General features: G+C 41.4%; 1 protein-coding gene across 1 annotated transcript in view; it reads right to left on the bottom strand.

Annotated features, from left to right (window-relative positions):
• Positions 1 to 15,319, bottom strand: part of VPS53 (vacuolar protein sorting 53 homolog (S. cerevisiae)) — a 172,429-nt gene that overhangs the window by 104,906 nt on the left and 52,204 nt on the right. Inside the window, exons 6-8 of the mRNA XM_006891010.1 lie at positions 12,550 to 12,665; positions 10,669 to 10,788; positions 479 to 557 (exon numbers count right to left, since the gene is read on the bottom strand). Of these exons, the coding sequence (XP_006891072.1) occupies positions 479 to 557; positions 10,669 to 10,788; positions 12,550 to 12,665 (315 nt within the window). The remainder of the gene's footprint in view (positions 1 to 478; positions 558 to 10,668; positions 10,789 to 12,549; positions 12,666 to 15,319) is intronic.

Below are 15,319 nucleotides of genomic sequence, written 5' to 3'. Positions count from 1 at the left end.
ATTAGGTTAGACAGACATTAGATTAAACCAAAACAGCCTCGCTTTTTGATGCTCAAAGCACAAAGATGAAGAACTGATACTGCTTCTGGGATAGTGAAAATCAAGGCTGGTCTCATTAGCTGCATCTCGAGCAGGCAGGCTTTGCAGTGGGCAGCAATCACTTTTGGAATGATAAATGAATAGTTACTCTAAGCTCCCAGACCACGTTCACCGCTGGTGACTTGACTGAGAGATTCACAGGGACTGTGAAGACAGAGCCCATATGGCCCACAAGGTCTCCCAGGCTGGAAGCTTACAGAAGCAGGTCCACCTTTTTCTCCCACAGAGAGGCTGGCAGGATATAAAGGCTAATCTTTTTGTTAGCTGCCGAGCACATTACCCACTGTGCCACCAGCATTCCTTTACAGTCACTTCAGCAAATCAGAATCTGGCAAGAACAGTGATTATACATAAAGACAGGTGGGGAAATGCACAATACCTTAGTACCCTGGGATGGAAAGGCTTCTTCAAAATCGGCTAAGATCTGCTGTCCTAACTCAGTCTGGGCAGCCTTTACTCTGTCAGGAAAAGAGAAGACATCTGTCAGTGATTATGCACAGTCATAGGTGCCAGGCCTGCCTGGTCCTCCAGGAAGGCAGAAAGCATGTCTAGAAAAGAAAGGCCATGTCCTAGGACCAGGCTGATGACCAAGACCCAGGTACCTGACTTACTCTCAGGAGAGGTACTCTATTCCCAAAATTCTTCTAAGCTTCTCCTCACCTATTGTGAGTAATACACATTCATGTTTATAAAATTCAACTGGAAGGTAGTCATACAGTGGGGAAATGCTGTATTATAACATCCAAATCGTGGGGGGGGGGGGGCCAAGATGTCACAGCTGGCCCACTCCTTTGAGTACAGAATGAGAAGAGGGGTCCATATTGTTTCAAGATTTTCTTTTTCCAACCCAGAAATAAATATCAATATAAATAGCCAGAACTACCAAGCTAAAACAAATGTTATAAAAAGAATGTCTTCTGAAGCAAAAGAGAAAAAGATACAAATGATAAAATGAACTGCTAATTCTGAGTGAGGCAACCAGAATGAAGATTTCATTCTCTCAAAAGATGGTGAATCTGAACAACGAGTTACAAATGGAAACTAGTTAAGAAAAGGGAGGACAGGATTTAACACCGTGGCTTATGTTTGTATTTATACTGTGGTTGTTATGTATCAGAACCGACTCATAGTTGATCCTCCTGGGGGTTTTCAAAGGCTATAAATCACATGGGAGGAGACTGCCCATCTTTCTGCAGATGAGCAGTTGGTGAATTTAAACCACAGTCTTTTTAATTGGCAGTGAAATTCCTCACGAAGCCACCAGACCTTCCTATGTATGTACACTTGCTGTTGTTGTATGCCATCAAGTTGAACTGACCCAGAGCTGACCCTCCAGTGGGTTTTCAGAGGCAGTTAATCGCTTGTCCAGCAGCAAGTGGATTTGAACTTTGTACCTTTGGGATTGCAGTATAATTTCTTACCACTCAAAAACCATTTGATAGCTAGAGTGAAAGAGGAGAAACAGCAAGGATGGAAAAGAAACTGCTCCTTGGGCCCCCTGCAGCCAGTCACACGAGCCGCCATTGCTAGGATATGGGGGTTCCTTGGCCCAGGCACCCAGGGCTCTCAGCCCTCACTCAGACTGCCCTGAGCCCAAAGCACCTACTTTATCTTAGCTAAAAGCACCATAAAACAGTGTGCTTCCTTTCTTGGTCTCCGCCCTGTTACTTTAGAATTAACTAAGTTTCTAAAAGTGAAAGGCTCAAAACCACAGTTTCTTTGGCTCAGATGGAGGCAGTGCCTGGCAACCTGCGGGATTTTTTAAATGCAGGGATAGGCAAGACCTGAAACAGTGCTTTCCTGTGCCATAGTCCTGATTATGCCTTATTCCTGAGACTTTCCAGGGTTTTTCCACTATTTTCAAAACCAAAACCACTCTCAAAGGTGGGTTTGCAGCCACTGGTCATATCTTCTTTCGTGAGTTTTTAAGGAGGCCAGAAATTTCTGATGCTGCTATTGCTGGATTAGTCACCAGGATCTAGTTACCCAGCAGCCAGTGGGAAACATTCTTCCAGTGTAAACTCTTGACAGGAGCTGTACCTTGTAGCAGCCGTGACTTCCACATAACATAGCAGACACAGAGACTTCCCTTGGGCCAGGCTACAAGACAGAGCTTCCCAGAGAGTCAGTCGCTCTGTGCTGATCCTCCTCTTGGAAGCACAAAGACAGCGCAGTCCTCTCCTCAGCCTTATGGGTAATTCCTTTCTGTAAAATGCTACTCCTGGTCAGAGGCACTCACATGGTTCTATTCTCAGGGCTCCTCAGCATCTCAGTGACACCCAACAGTCCCAGCTCTGTCCTATCACTCACCTGTCCTGATTACTCCCTAATTTCATATTCTTCCTTGGCTCTGAAATTGAGAAAGTTAAAAAGAGCACCAGAGTCCTTAATAGGGATGATTAGCACCTCTAGAGAACTACAGAATCAGTGACTGTGATTTGTAGACCCCTTGCCTTGCATTTTCAAAGCTACTTACTGAGATATAATAGACTTTGTTGTGCCATTATTGACCTATGTATGTAACATGGGCTAGTTTTCTATCTGTGAAACATGAGGGTGAGGACGGACACTTGTGCAGGATGGCCTTCAGTGTCCCCTCTAGAGTGAATTATTCTGCAACATGCATCATCTAACACTAGCTCTGGCAACAACATCCATCTTCACAAGTCTGATGTATAATTAATGCTGGAAACAAAGAATGGGTATCTGTGCATAAAGGTTTCCAAGTTTAGTTTTTGAAGTAAACTCAGATGAAATATCAACTAATAGATATAGTATCTCTAAACACAAACCACAATCCCATGCATTTTTAGGGTAAGATATGAATAAAAGATTTTGCAATCAATTGCCTAAACAGAATGTTAGAAAGATGTACAACTTTGGCCTCTCTTGTTCAGTTTACTTCCTTTTCTTGTGATAAAATGTGTAAAGAGGGAGGTCAACTTGATCAGTAAGCATTTACATCAGCTGAATCATCAAGATTTTCTAGTCATCCTTATAAAATCAGTCTGTAACAAAGAAAGCATACAAAACCCAAAAACTGGGCCCACTGCTGACAAGTCCATTCTGACTCATGATTCAAGTTAAATTGATCCACAGGGGTTTTGGGTTTTGGATGTGTGGTGTCCTATAGGAAGTTGTGCTGCCAGCCAAAGGTGGGCCATCTCCTCCCGTGCCATTTATAGCCTCTGAAAACCCACTAGAAGGTGAGCTATGAGTCAATTCCAACTGAAGGTTTACAAACCCTATTGGATTTTCTTCCATTCATCTCCATTGTGTTTTCTAATATAATCACATTACCCACAATGTCTGATCATACCCTTAACACTTACTTTCTCTTCACTCATCTTAATAAGTGTTTATTATTAAATTACTAATTTTCACTCCCTCTCTCTCCCTTCTCATCCCTGGTAACTATGCAAGAATAATTCTACCTGGATGTACACCTTTCTTTAGCTTTTGATACTAGTGGTTTCATACATTATTTGTCCTTTTGTGATTGGTTTATTTCATGCAACATAAGTTCCCAAGAGCTGGTAACAGAGGCACAGGAAATCATGCAAATGATTTAGACATCGGTGCATAAAGTAATTCAGGCACTTCCATTGCCCTGTGAGCGAAAGTCATAAAGAAAATAGGTTGAGCTGTGTGCCAGCCGGGGAGGGCTGTGCTGGACCAAATGCATGGGTTAGTCAATGGCTACAATTCCCAACAGGGAGGCTCTTAACCTGGACTCCCAGAGCAACACAGTGGAATGCTTAGGAGATCACTGAATAGAACCCATTTACTTCAGAAACTGAACTGGAGACCTTGAAAAAAATCTGTTAAAGACGCTCAGCTGGTCAGGTCTCTCCATTCCCAAGTACAGCTGCTTTACACTGGACCCTGTGGTCACCCAACTCGCCAAGAATCTCTCACATATAAGAGGTGAAATGCGGCCCTGAAAAATAGCAGTGTAGCACAAAAGTTTTACAGTTTTCAAGAGGCTTCAGGAATTCTTCCATTCTTCCCTGGGGAATGCTGACTAATTACTAGAAACGGTTGTTTTCATGGATATGCTCAAGCCAGAAGGAGGCTTTGAAATATAAAGATGATATTAAAGAATGAAAAAATATTTCCTTCAATGCTCCATTAAACATTTATGCATTTTCCAGAAGGGCAGCTGAAAGAGTGAGCTACATTCAAATCAAAGCTCATGAATTTCATCCTTTAAATGTGCAGACCCAGATATTCAAAAATAACTGTTGTCATGATTTCTACAATTTATAGACAGCAAGCGATTAAATTAGAAAAAGTAAAGCAATGCATAGGGCGTAACTCGCCAGCTTCCCCCCTTCCCCCCAAAACAAACAGCTATTTCTATCACTTCCAGATGGTTCTGCCATTGCTATGTAAACATAAGGGAGGAAAATTCACCAGAAATGATACTAAAAAAAGAAGTCTGTACTTTCCTCAAATTTTAGTACCTCTTAAAAAAATGATCGCAGTCAAGCACTGACAGCAAGGGTTTTCTTCTTGTATCCTTTTTAGTGTCACTTAATGGGACATATTCTACAGTAACCAACACAAAACTTTGGCAAATAGAGGTTGTGAAACAAAATGTAAATTCTCCTTTGTTTGCAGCACCCTTATGCAGTAACAGTGAACACTGGAGCATCTTGGAAGTAAGGACTCTGAAACTCCATCTCCTGTACTTTGGGCACATGGCCCAGAGGAACCATGCCTTAGAGGAGGACAACATGCTCGGAAGGGTGGAGGGACAGTGCAGGAGATGAGCTGGATTGATACAATGACTGTGGCAATGGGGTCAGGTGTGTCAGAGATGGTGAGACTGGCCTGGGATAGGGCAGGGTTCAGGGCTGTTGTTCACAGTTTCTTTAAGATGTACTTGATTCAATGGCACATAACAGCAACAAGGGGAATGTCATAACAGAGAATACCACAGAATTTCTTCACACTTAAAAAATTACCTTATGCTGTGGGGAAGAAATGTTAAAAAACCAAGAATCCTAACAGAGTTCACTGCCTTTTTTGTCCCTCAATTGGTTTCTAGCAATTAAATTTGGTTTTGCCATATTCCTTTCCTCATCAGTGCCCACCCCACCCAGCCAAACGGTAATCAACTTTCAAATCCACCTCTTACCTGCTCCTGGGCCTCATGCCTGTTGCTGGGATGAGATTATGACTTCAAATCTAGGCCAGTTTTACTCTACAGTCTCTTATACCTATATTTCCTAGTCTTTTATAAGACACGAGTCTGATTAAATCTTTCCTTGCTCAAAAAAATAATGACGAGAGGGAGCTCTGGTGGCCTAGTGGCAAGACACGGCACTGCAATCCCAGAGGTACATGGTTCAAATCCACCAGATGCTCTGCTGGAGAAGGAGGGGGCAATCCTCCTGTACCAGTCAGATCTGATTTGACGGTACACGTAAAAATAATACAATAAAAATTTAAAAAAAATAAAAAAATAATGACGATATCTCTATTAAGCATAGCATGTGAAATCTGACCCCTCTACTTATCTCTTTTTGCCTCCCAAAGTGCTCTGATGATCTCTCTTCTTGTCTGGGTTGTAAGCTCCAGTTCTTGCTTTTAAGATCCCATTTAAATTGAACTCTTCTGTGGCCCTCTCCTAAGCTCCTGAAGGGAGATCAGTTCTTCTTCTGAGATCTCGCTAGCACTTTGACAGTGTAGTTTTATTGTACGTAGGCCTCATTAAATCTTTCACTAATGTCCCTCTTCTCCACACAAAAATGAACTGCTTGAGATCAGAAAAGTGCATGTTTCATTTCTTTGAGGCTTCGGTAAAGGTGCACAGTGTCCCATGAAGGGGCGAAGTGAGTGGGGAAACAGCTCAATCACAGGTCGTCCTGACAGGGGAGACAATAGTGCCCTCCACTTTCCTTCCCCACCCACTGACAGAAAGCCTGCCTTCCCTCAGCCTCCATGCCTCCTCCTTTCTTGCCGCTCCGAACAGCCTGTCTGCCTGCTTCCTTGGCTATTTCACCACCTCTGTCTGATATGGCGATCAGCCAGCTCTAAGTGTGAAGGGCTTAGGAAGGATGAGGGAAAGGGTGGCGATTTCCCCAGCCCTCTGCCAAGCTCCCATCCTTCGCAGGACATTCCTTCACAGCCCTATGGCATTTCCAGTGTAAGATGGCGTACTGACCACATGCTGCCACCTCCCCTTCCTGCCCCAGAACTTTAGACAGAGTGGAAAGATTTTAAACAAAAATCCAGACCCAGACAAAAAAAGTAGTAATGACTACAAACTGAAGAGCCCTGAACAGGACAGGAGTGAAGAAGAAAGTACTGCTTACATGAGCTTCTCTAGTAAGAGCGGGCAAGGTGGCACATGCAGATGCACTGACTTGGTGGTGCTGATTGCAGGAGCCCAATATGTCACACCAGTGGTTTCGCCTTGGCCCCTCCTGGTGTCTGCCACCCTCAGGCCTTTCCCACAGAGGTCAGGTGGCAGGCAACAAAAGGTAGTAAGTGGAGGCCCGTGGCTCTAAACAGCGGTCAGAGGGACTGACAGCATCCTGGGGAACCAGGGAGCCTCCAAGTCCAGAAGACAGTCACTGGCACACACATACCTGGCAGGACCTCCAGCTCTGGTGTCTCCTCACTTCAGAGGAGCTTTCTGCAGTATGTGTGCCCACGCAGTACACACATGCCCATACTGCCTCTCCCTACTAGTGGGAGCAGTAAAAGGTCACTTATGATCAAGCTAACAGAGCTCTAATCTCAGATAGGAAAAGGAACTTACAACTGAGAATCACTGAATATTTGAGGATGGCTGACATCAAGAACTAGTACCTGTCTGTCAGTTAGTTATACTGTGGTTTGTGTGTTTCTCTGATGCTGGAAGCTGTGCCACTGAGGTGTTAAACACCCGCAGGGTCACCCATTGTGGACAGGATTCAGCACAGCTTCCAGACTAAGACAGATGAGGAGGAAAGGCTTAGAGATTACATCAGAGCACTGTCCAGCTGGCTTGCTTTGGACCTGACATCTAATGATCCATCAGCTGCTAGAAGTGGGCCTCCTGCTTGATGAGGCAGAGGGTCAGCGAGAGCATGGGATACGTTCAGGGAGATGGACCTAAACACGCTCATGGTTCTAAGGGAGGCACAGCACTTGACAATGCTTCACTCTGTTATAGGATATTTTGCCAAGAGTTGAGGTGAACTTGATGGCAGCTAAGAAAGATCAAGGGTCACTAAAATCTACCGACTGGGATAAAATATTTGGCAATACCATCTCAGACAAGAGTCTCATAATGAAAGTTTATAGAATACTCCTGGGCCTCCACAAGAAAAAGACTGATAACCCAATTACAAAATGGGCAAAAGACATGGAAAGAATTTTTACAGAGGAAGATACTCAAATGGCCAATAGACATATGAAGAAATGGTCCAAATTACTGTCAATAAGAGAGATGCAAATCAAAACCATAATAAGATGCCATCTTAGTCCAGTAGCAGTGGCAAAATTTAACAGGACAGCAAGTAATAAATGTTGGAGAGGAGGTGGCGAGATAGAAACTCTTTTACATTGTTAGTGAGATTGTACAATGGTATAACCACTCTGGAAGGCAGTTTGGCACTTCCTCAAAAAGCTGATCATAGGATTTCCGTATGACCCAGCTATTCCAGTGTTTGTAACATACCCCAAGAAAACAAGAACTGATGCTCTAATGGAAACTTGTACACCAACGTTCATGGCAGCATTATTCACCATCGCAAGAACATGGAAATGGCCCAGATGTCCAACCACAAACAAATGGATTGAGAAGTTGTGGTACATTCACACAATGGAATACTATGCAGCACACAGGAGCAATGATTTTGTAAATTACTACCTAACTTGGGAGGGGCTGCAGAGTATTATGCTGAGTGAACTAACTCAGTCAAACAAGGACAAATACTGTATAAAACCATTACTGTAGAATGAGTATGAGAATACAAAGGGTGGGGGAGGTTAGAAATAAAAAGGTGAAGATGAGGGGGTAGGGTGTTAAACATATGGTTGCACAATTCAATGGGTGGGTGGGGTGAAGGAAATGGGAAGGATCTTTTGTGAAAAACAATGTGTTCAAACTTTGTAAATAAATCACTATAAAATTTTAAAAAATAAATTTTAAAAAAAGAGTCACTAAACTTATCTACAGATCTTACAACAAAGGAAATAAAACGTAACTCAACCTTTAAAATAAAAATAGAGAGATTTAAGAGGATATTATTCCGACTGTGGTTCTGCTAATTAAAAAATTGCATTGCTAAAATAAAAACCCAACAGCTGGGCCAAGTAGCAGAACAAGCACAATCATAGACTAAATTAAAACAAGAAGACTAAACAGAGAAATTTGCTCAGAAATCAGCCCAAAAGGGGAAAGAGGGAAAATTAAGAAATATAGCAGTCTATCTAGAAGTTCCAATATTTACTCATGTAACATGAAGTCTAGAAAGAAGAGAGAACAAAGCATAGGGACTATGTCATGGAAAGAGTAACTTCTCAGGACTTTGGTGGTGACACAATGAGTTTGCTGACTAAAAGGTGGGTAGTTCAAACTCACCAACCCTTCCTCAAAAGAAAGATCTTCATGGTCTGTTTCTGTAAAGATGAAAAGCTTTGGAAACTCTATAGGGAGTATATAGTTTGCTGTGTAAACTAAGCAGCTCTGGCGGCCTAGTGGGAAAAAGCTGCACTGCAATCCCAAAGACATGTGGATCGAATCTACCAGCTGCTCCATGGAAGAAGGATGGGCCATCTGTTCAATTAAACCTGCCGGAGGGTCAGCGATGAGTCAGTTCCAATTCGATGGTATATAGCAACAACAACCCGGCAATGGTTGTGTTTTTTTTCAAGTTTGAAGTCATTCATGAGTCTTCAAATTAAAAATACAATAAGCATAAAGCAATGCAACTGAAAAAAGACTTGACTCCTTGTTTTTCACTCCTTGTTCAAACTGCATATAGTTCAGGGCAAAGCAAAACCAATCAAAAATAGATTATCTCAGAAAGGAATAAGAGTCATATTGACCTCAGATTTTTAACAAGCAATGATGAATGCCAGACCTCTACAGTGCTAATGGAATAAATTTTAAAAGCAGAATTCTATACGCAAACTATTATTCTGAACAAAAATGAAACAAAGATGTTTTCAGACTCACATTTGAGGGGGTTTTTTGTTAATTTACTAATGTGTTCACTGTCAAAAATAACAAAAAAAGACATACTGACTGCCTTTTGGATTTTTATGAGATGGATAGATACAGTAACTAGGGCAATGGGAGTCGGTGTGTCAGAGTTAGACTGGTTCAGGACAGGGCAGGCTTCAGAGCTGTTGTACACAGGGTCCCTACGAGTCACAAGTGACTCGACAGTACATAACAACAACAACATATAAAAGCTTCTTAAATTTCCTCAGAAATTAACAGATTTATAAAATAGAGTAAAAGAGATTTTAAAAAATTAAACTATTAAGAGTTTAAATATCATAATTAACATCTTAACCTATAGTGATATACAGTTCTATATATAAAAGTAATACATTAACAAAACATAACTTCCCTAACATCATTACTTATACAAACCCAATCTGACTGATAGCTAATACAGTTTTAGACATAACTAACAGCCAATATTACATAGCATGACTCAATTTATCTTGAATTCTATTTTTGCAAAAATAGGGCGAGTGATAATCAAATGATGTTTCTTATGTTAGTCTTATTTTTTCCCTTATTAGTTCATTTTTTAAAAAATTATGTTGTGGCTTCCAATTACAAGAACATCTAAGCAATGACAGTCAACTAACCAGAAAGATAGCTGTGGTTCTGGGACCCACTGAAGCTAAGCAGCCTAGCCACACTGACGGCTGTATGAAGGTTCAAGATTTTCTCACTTGAAACTTGAAAGCCTTGTAAATGCAATAGGAGTGAAGCTGTGTGACTTCTAAGTACTGGTTCTTCTGAGCCCCTTCACCTCCATAGCCCATGGAGAACAACCCAGGACCCAGCCCACAGTCCCAGCGAGCTACCTGCTGACAATGAGCACTAACCAGCCAGCAGCTGCAAGAGTAAGGCATTCCAAAAAGGCAGCTTCCAGCCCCTTCTGAGCCATTCCAGAGGCCACTGCACAGAGCAGAAGCCAGCTGTTCTCCTGCTCCAGCCCAAATTACCTGAGAAAATAATTGATGTTTAAAGCCATTGAGGCTTATGATGGTTTGCTATGCAACACTAGGTAACTAGGACAGTTTCCCTTACAAATGTAGACTGTCTACAGGGAGTTCTGGTGGCAGAGCCCATAGGGGTTATGTTGCTACCCCAAACAGTGTCTCTCTGGCTGTTCAAATACCCCAGCAGCTCCATGGAAAAGATTTAAGCACAAGTACTGCAGAAGACATATGTAGTATTAATACAGAGTATTGCATCAGATAGTTAGATGACATTTAAGCTTCTTTCCCATGCTAAGATTCTATAATGAATATAGTGAGTGTTCAAGCACTTTCTAACATGATTATTTTTCTTATGGGAAATAATTTTCTTCAATGACATTTTACCTTTCAGAGAGCTGCCGGATCTGTGGGATTCCCATATACTTGTGGAAGTGTTCGAGAACATTCATCACACCCTGGAGAAGATTAGCAACTTCTCCATACTGTCTTCGCCTGGTCATGGCCCTGCAAAGAAATAAGTAATTGAGAGTTGCAGCAGAGCAATGATGACACAGAATGCGGTGTACATGCACTCTCAGCTCTGACTATGCTCAGGGCTGGGCACTGGAGCAGGAAAAGCAGACAGGGCCCATATCCTCACTCAAGGTGACTATTACTAAGTAAGGGACAGAGGTACATACTCAATACTAATGAGAAATTTTAAGTTAGAAGGACAAGTTACGTGTTATGTGGAGTCTAAAGAATGACATTGGTGAAGTCTCAGTAGGTGAAGGAAGGGATTCTAAAAAGACCATGGCTTTATTATCTGTTGTTCAGAAATGGCTTTATTATCTGTTGTTCAGAACTGGATGTTCTGGTGGTACAGTGGCTAAGTGCTCAGACATTAAACCAAAAAGTCAGTAGTTCAAACCCACCAGGCTCTCTGTGGGAGAAAAGATTTGGCAATTTGCTGCCATATAAATGAGAGTCTAGGAAACCCTATGGGGCAGTTCTTGTCTGTCATTTAGGGTCACTGTGGCTCACAAAAGTACAGGATTACCAGCTTTTTGACAGAAAAGAAGGTTAAGGATGTTTTTATCTAAGGATTATGGTCCACAAGCAAATCAACTACATCTTTCTAGAGCATAACAAAGGGCATTTATTCTTATTTGTATATTAACCCAGCTCTGAAGATTATGCAACTCTGTATCAGAGATTATCTGGTTTCCCTACTGTTAAAATTAACGAAGCTTAAATAAAAGGATGCTGGTAAAATCAACAGTTATTCACTGAAAGGAAATACAAACTATTAGATCAAGATTTTTCATTAGGGTTGGGCTTTTAAATGAAATGTATAATTTATGACTTCCTATAAGAGGCATTTCAAAAGATGGGATCAAGTTCAAGCCAAGCAGTTTCATTCCAACCACTGTTCAGTAGGAAGGACTGAGCACTTGAGGAAAAGGTCAGAGGAGCCTGCCCTTCCCGTCTCCCACTGGCCTGCTGATCTCCTGGTCGGCAGTCCTGGGAGACCGGACCAGCAATGCGTTGGAGCTCCTGCTGGGCCTGAGAGGGATCAGAGATGAGTCTTGTCACTTCTCCCTTTTCTTTAAGGCTCGTCCTTCCCAGACTTTGGAAATGTCTCTAAGTCTCTGTCAAGATGCTCTGTGTACACATGGACTTAAAATGAGGCTGAGGTAGAGGGACTTCTCACCTTGAGATAACACAGAAATGAACTGTAACATCAGACTTTCTATTACTGATTATTTGGCAACTATCTTGTCCTTTTCATAACATTTCTAATGTTCCAGGTGTCACACTATGCTTTCTATAAGTCACACACCTTTCTACTATCTGGCTAGCCTTGGAAAAATAGGCTGAAATCAATCATGTGTCTGTTTCCATATGTTCCCTTCAATGACAGTGTAACAGCCCACTACAGACAGGCAAGCTCAACTCGGCCTAGGTTGTGGGGCATGATTAGGGCCTGGCTGCCCTACTGGCACAGATCTACCACAGAAAGGAACAATATGCTTGCAGTCATTTCTTGCATGCTTTCTGGGTCTCTTGCAGAGTTAATTCCACCTCATTTCAAAGATTCAAGTCTTCATTATAGGTTTGAACACCAGCAGAAATGAGCGAAAAACGGTGATTAAACACCTGAGACATATTGGCAGCAAGTGGAGCAGGATGGTGAGACTGCTGATTGAGAAGTGAATAAACTCATTTCTTTTCATTACGCAACACATTTCCTGAGACCCAACAGCAAGAGTCAGCCATGCTTACTCGAGGGAATCGACGCCACCTGCCAACATGTGCAAGTGGTTCAGCGTCGTGATGGAGGTGGTCAGGTGGCGCTTGGCATGATCCAACTGCTTAATATCTCGGGTGATTTCTTTAACCTAAATGTTAAAAAACAGTAAGAGAGAAAGGGGGAAGGTAAGAAAACAGTGAAACCATTTGCAAGTAGCACCCAAGAAACAATGAAAGTTGAAGCAAGAATAAAACACCTTGCAAAAATAGTCCCAAACACAAAATCAAAACCATTTCCAAACAGTGCCTGGAAATTTAATTTGGCATTTCTTCAGAAGATTTTACCCAGAGTAATAAAATCCTCACTTGTGAAAATGAAATTCTTTTTTTTTCTCCCTACCCCAAATAGCAAGTGATTCTCAGAGCATATAGACTATGGGCCCCAAAGCACAGGGCATTATCTTTTGAAGAAAATGAAGTACACCGTCTGAGCTGGAGCTAGAGGACTCAGTACAAAATGGATAGTATCAGTCAGCAGTTTCTATTGGGATGGTCTTTATTAATGAAATAAGGGCTTACTGTCTAGGTCCCTAGTAAAATAAAAGACTTTCAAATCTCAAAAGACTAAATGTAACCAGAGAAACATATTTAGCTAGTAATGTTACAAGTGGAGAAGAACAGTCTGAAGAAAATTCTGATAATGTTGATCCAGTGGCTGAAGGAGAGAGAATCTCTGTATCTGGGAATATGAATGAAGTCATTGTTAGGTACCATCGAATATGATTCATAGCAACTCTACGAACAACAGGTATGAGCCTTGCCTTCCCCTGTGCTATCTTCATCATCTCTGATATACTTAAGCCCATTTTTACTGTGTCAATCCGTCAAGCTGAGAGTCTACTTCTCTTCTGCTGACCTTCCACATTTCCAAGCATCATGTCCTTTTCCAAAAACAGGTCCCTCCTAACAATATGCCTAAAGTAAGTGAGACAAAGTGATATCATCTTTGCCTCCAAGTAGCACTCTGATTTCACTTTCCCCAAAATGTACTTGTTAGTTCTCTTGGCAGTCGATGGGATATTCAGTACTCTTCTCCAACATCACAACTCAAACACATTAATTCTATCATCCTTATTCACTATCTAACCTTTTAATGCACAGGAAGTCATTAAAAAGACTATGGCTTGATGTAGGTGCACCTTAGTATTTCAACTAACATTATTGATCCTTAGAACTTTGGAGAGGCTCTAGACAGCAGATTTTCCCAATGTAACACATCTTCTGTTTTCCTGATGTTGAAATGTAATCCATATTGAAAGTTGAAGTCTTTGCACACCCATGTTTACTGCAGCTTTGTTCACAATAGCAAGGAGTTGGAAACAACCTAAGTGCCCAGCAACAAACAAATGTATAGAGAAGCTGTGGTATATTCACACAATGGAATACTACACTGCATTGAAAAACAAGGAACTCATACAATATTATTCAAAATGGGTGACTCTGGAGAACATTATGCTGAGTGAAGTATCTCAGTCACAAAAGGACAAATACTGCATGGTGCCACTGTTGTGCAACAGGACTGACCTCAGGGTTGGGGAGAGACTGAGAAGGATGGGTTCGATGATGTATACTGCATTAAAACAGATGAGGGAGAAAACTGTTTAAAAGGGATATGTGATTAGGTATTTTTGTCATGATAGGAGTCTAGAGCGAAGGCTACATGGTGATGTGGACCTGGGGGAGGGTTTGTAAAACAATGAAAGAATTTTTCTTTTACTTTTCCAAGAGGGTAGTGTACTGGGGGGAGGGTTGGGAGAGGAGAAAAGTGCAACAATGAATGAATGGAAATCCAAAGTCTCTGTAAATTTTACTGAAATTAATAATAAATTTAAATTTAAAAAAAGTAAAAATAAAATAATGCTTAAGTTTTTAATCTTCTGCTGTAAGTGCTTCAAGTCCTCTCCACTTTCACCAAGTAAGGTGGTGTCATATGTATAACATAAGTTGTTGATGAGCCTTCTTCAATCTGGATGCCACATTATTCTTCATGAAGTCCAGTTTCAAGAAGTCTTACTATATGATGTGTTCAGCATACAGATTGAACAAGTATGGAGAAAAGATAAGAGGGACCCAGAAATTCCACCCCTGGTTATATTACCAAAGATCTGAAAACAGGGACTCAGAGAGACAGGTAAACATCCACTGTCACATAATACATTGTCACATTACTCACAATAGACAAAAAGTGTAAACAGCCCAATACCCATCGAAAGACAAATGGATAAACTAAATGTGGTAATGCAATAATTGTTGTTGCTGTTGTGTACCATCAAGTCAGAACTAACCCATCCATAGCTGACCCTCCCACAGGTTTTCAGAGACAGTTAATCTCGTGGAAGGAGATGGCCCATACTTTTCCTAGGGAGCAGCTGGTTGATTTGAACAATGTGCCTTCAGGATTGCAGTGCAGTTTCTTAGCACTAGGTGACCAGAAAAGCTCCAGTGGTATACTGATCAGCCATAAAAAGAAACAAAGTTCTAATGCTTGCAACAACATAAAACACTGCCAACATTATGTTAAGTGAAAGGAACCTAGACACAAAATAAATACTATATGATGTTAAGTGGCCTCAAGTCACTTGCAACTCATAGTGACTTTTATATATATATATATATGATATATCATATATCATATATATATATAAATACACTTGGCCAACTGACTGGGAGAGATCGATATTTGTTCCTATCCCAAAGAAAGGTGACCCAACCGAATGTGGAAACTACAGAACAATTTCACTGA

Source organism: Elephantulus edwardii, unplaced genomic scaffold (assembly GCF_000299155.1).
Source record: "Elephantulus edwardii isolate Elephantulus edwardi_28Jun2011 unplaced genomic scaffold, EleEdw1.0 scaffold00094, whole genome shotgun sequence".
NCBI lineage: Eukaryota > Metazoa > Chordata > Mammalia > Macroscelidea > Macroscelididae > Elephantulus > Elephantulus edwardii.
The sequence above is the reverse complement of the archived record's forward strand: the minus strand, read 5'-3'. Positions and strand labels throughout refer to the sequence as shown.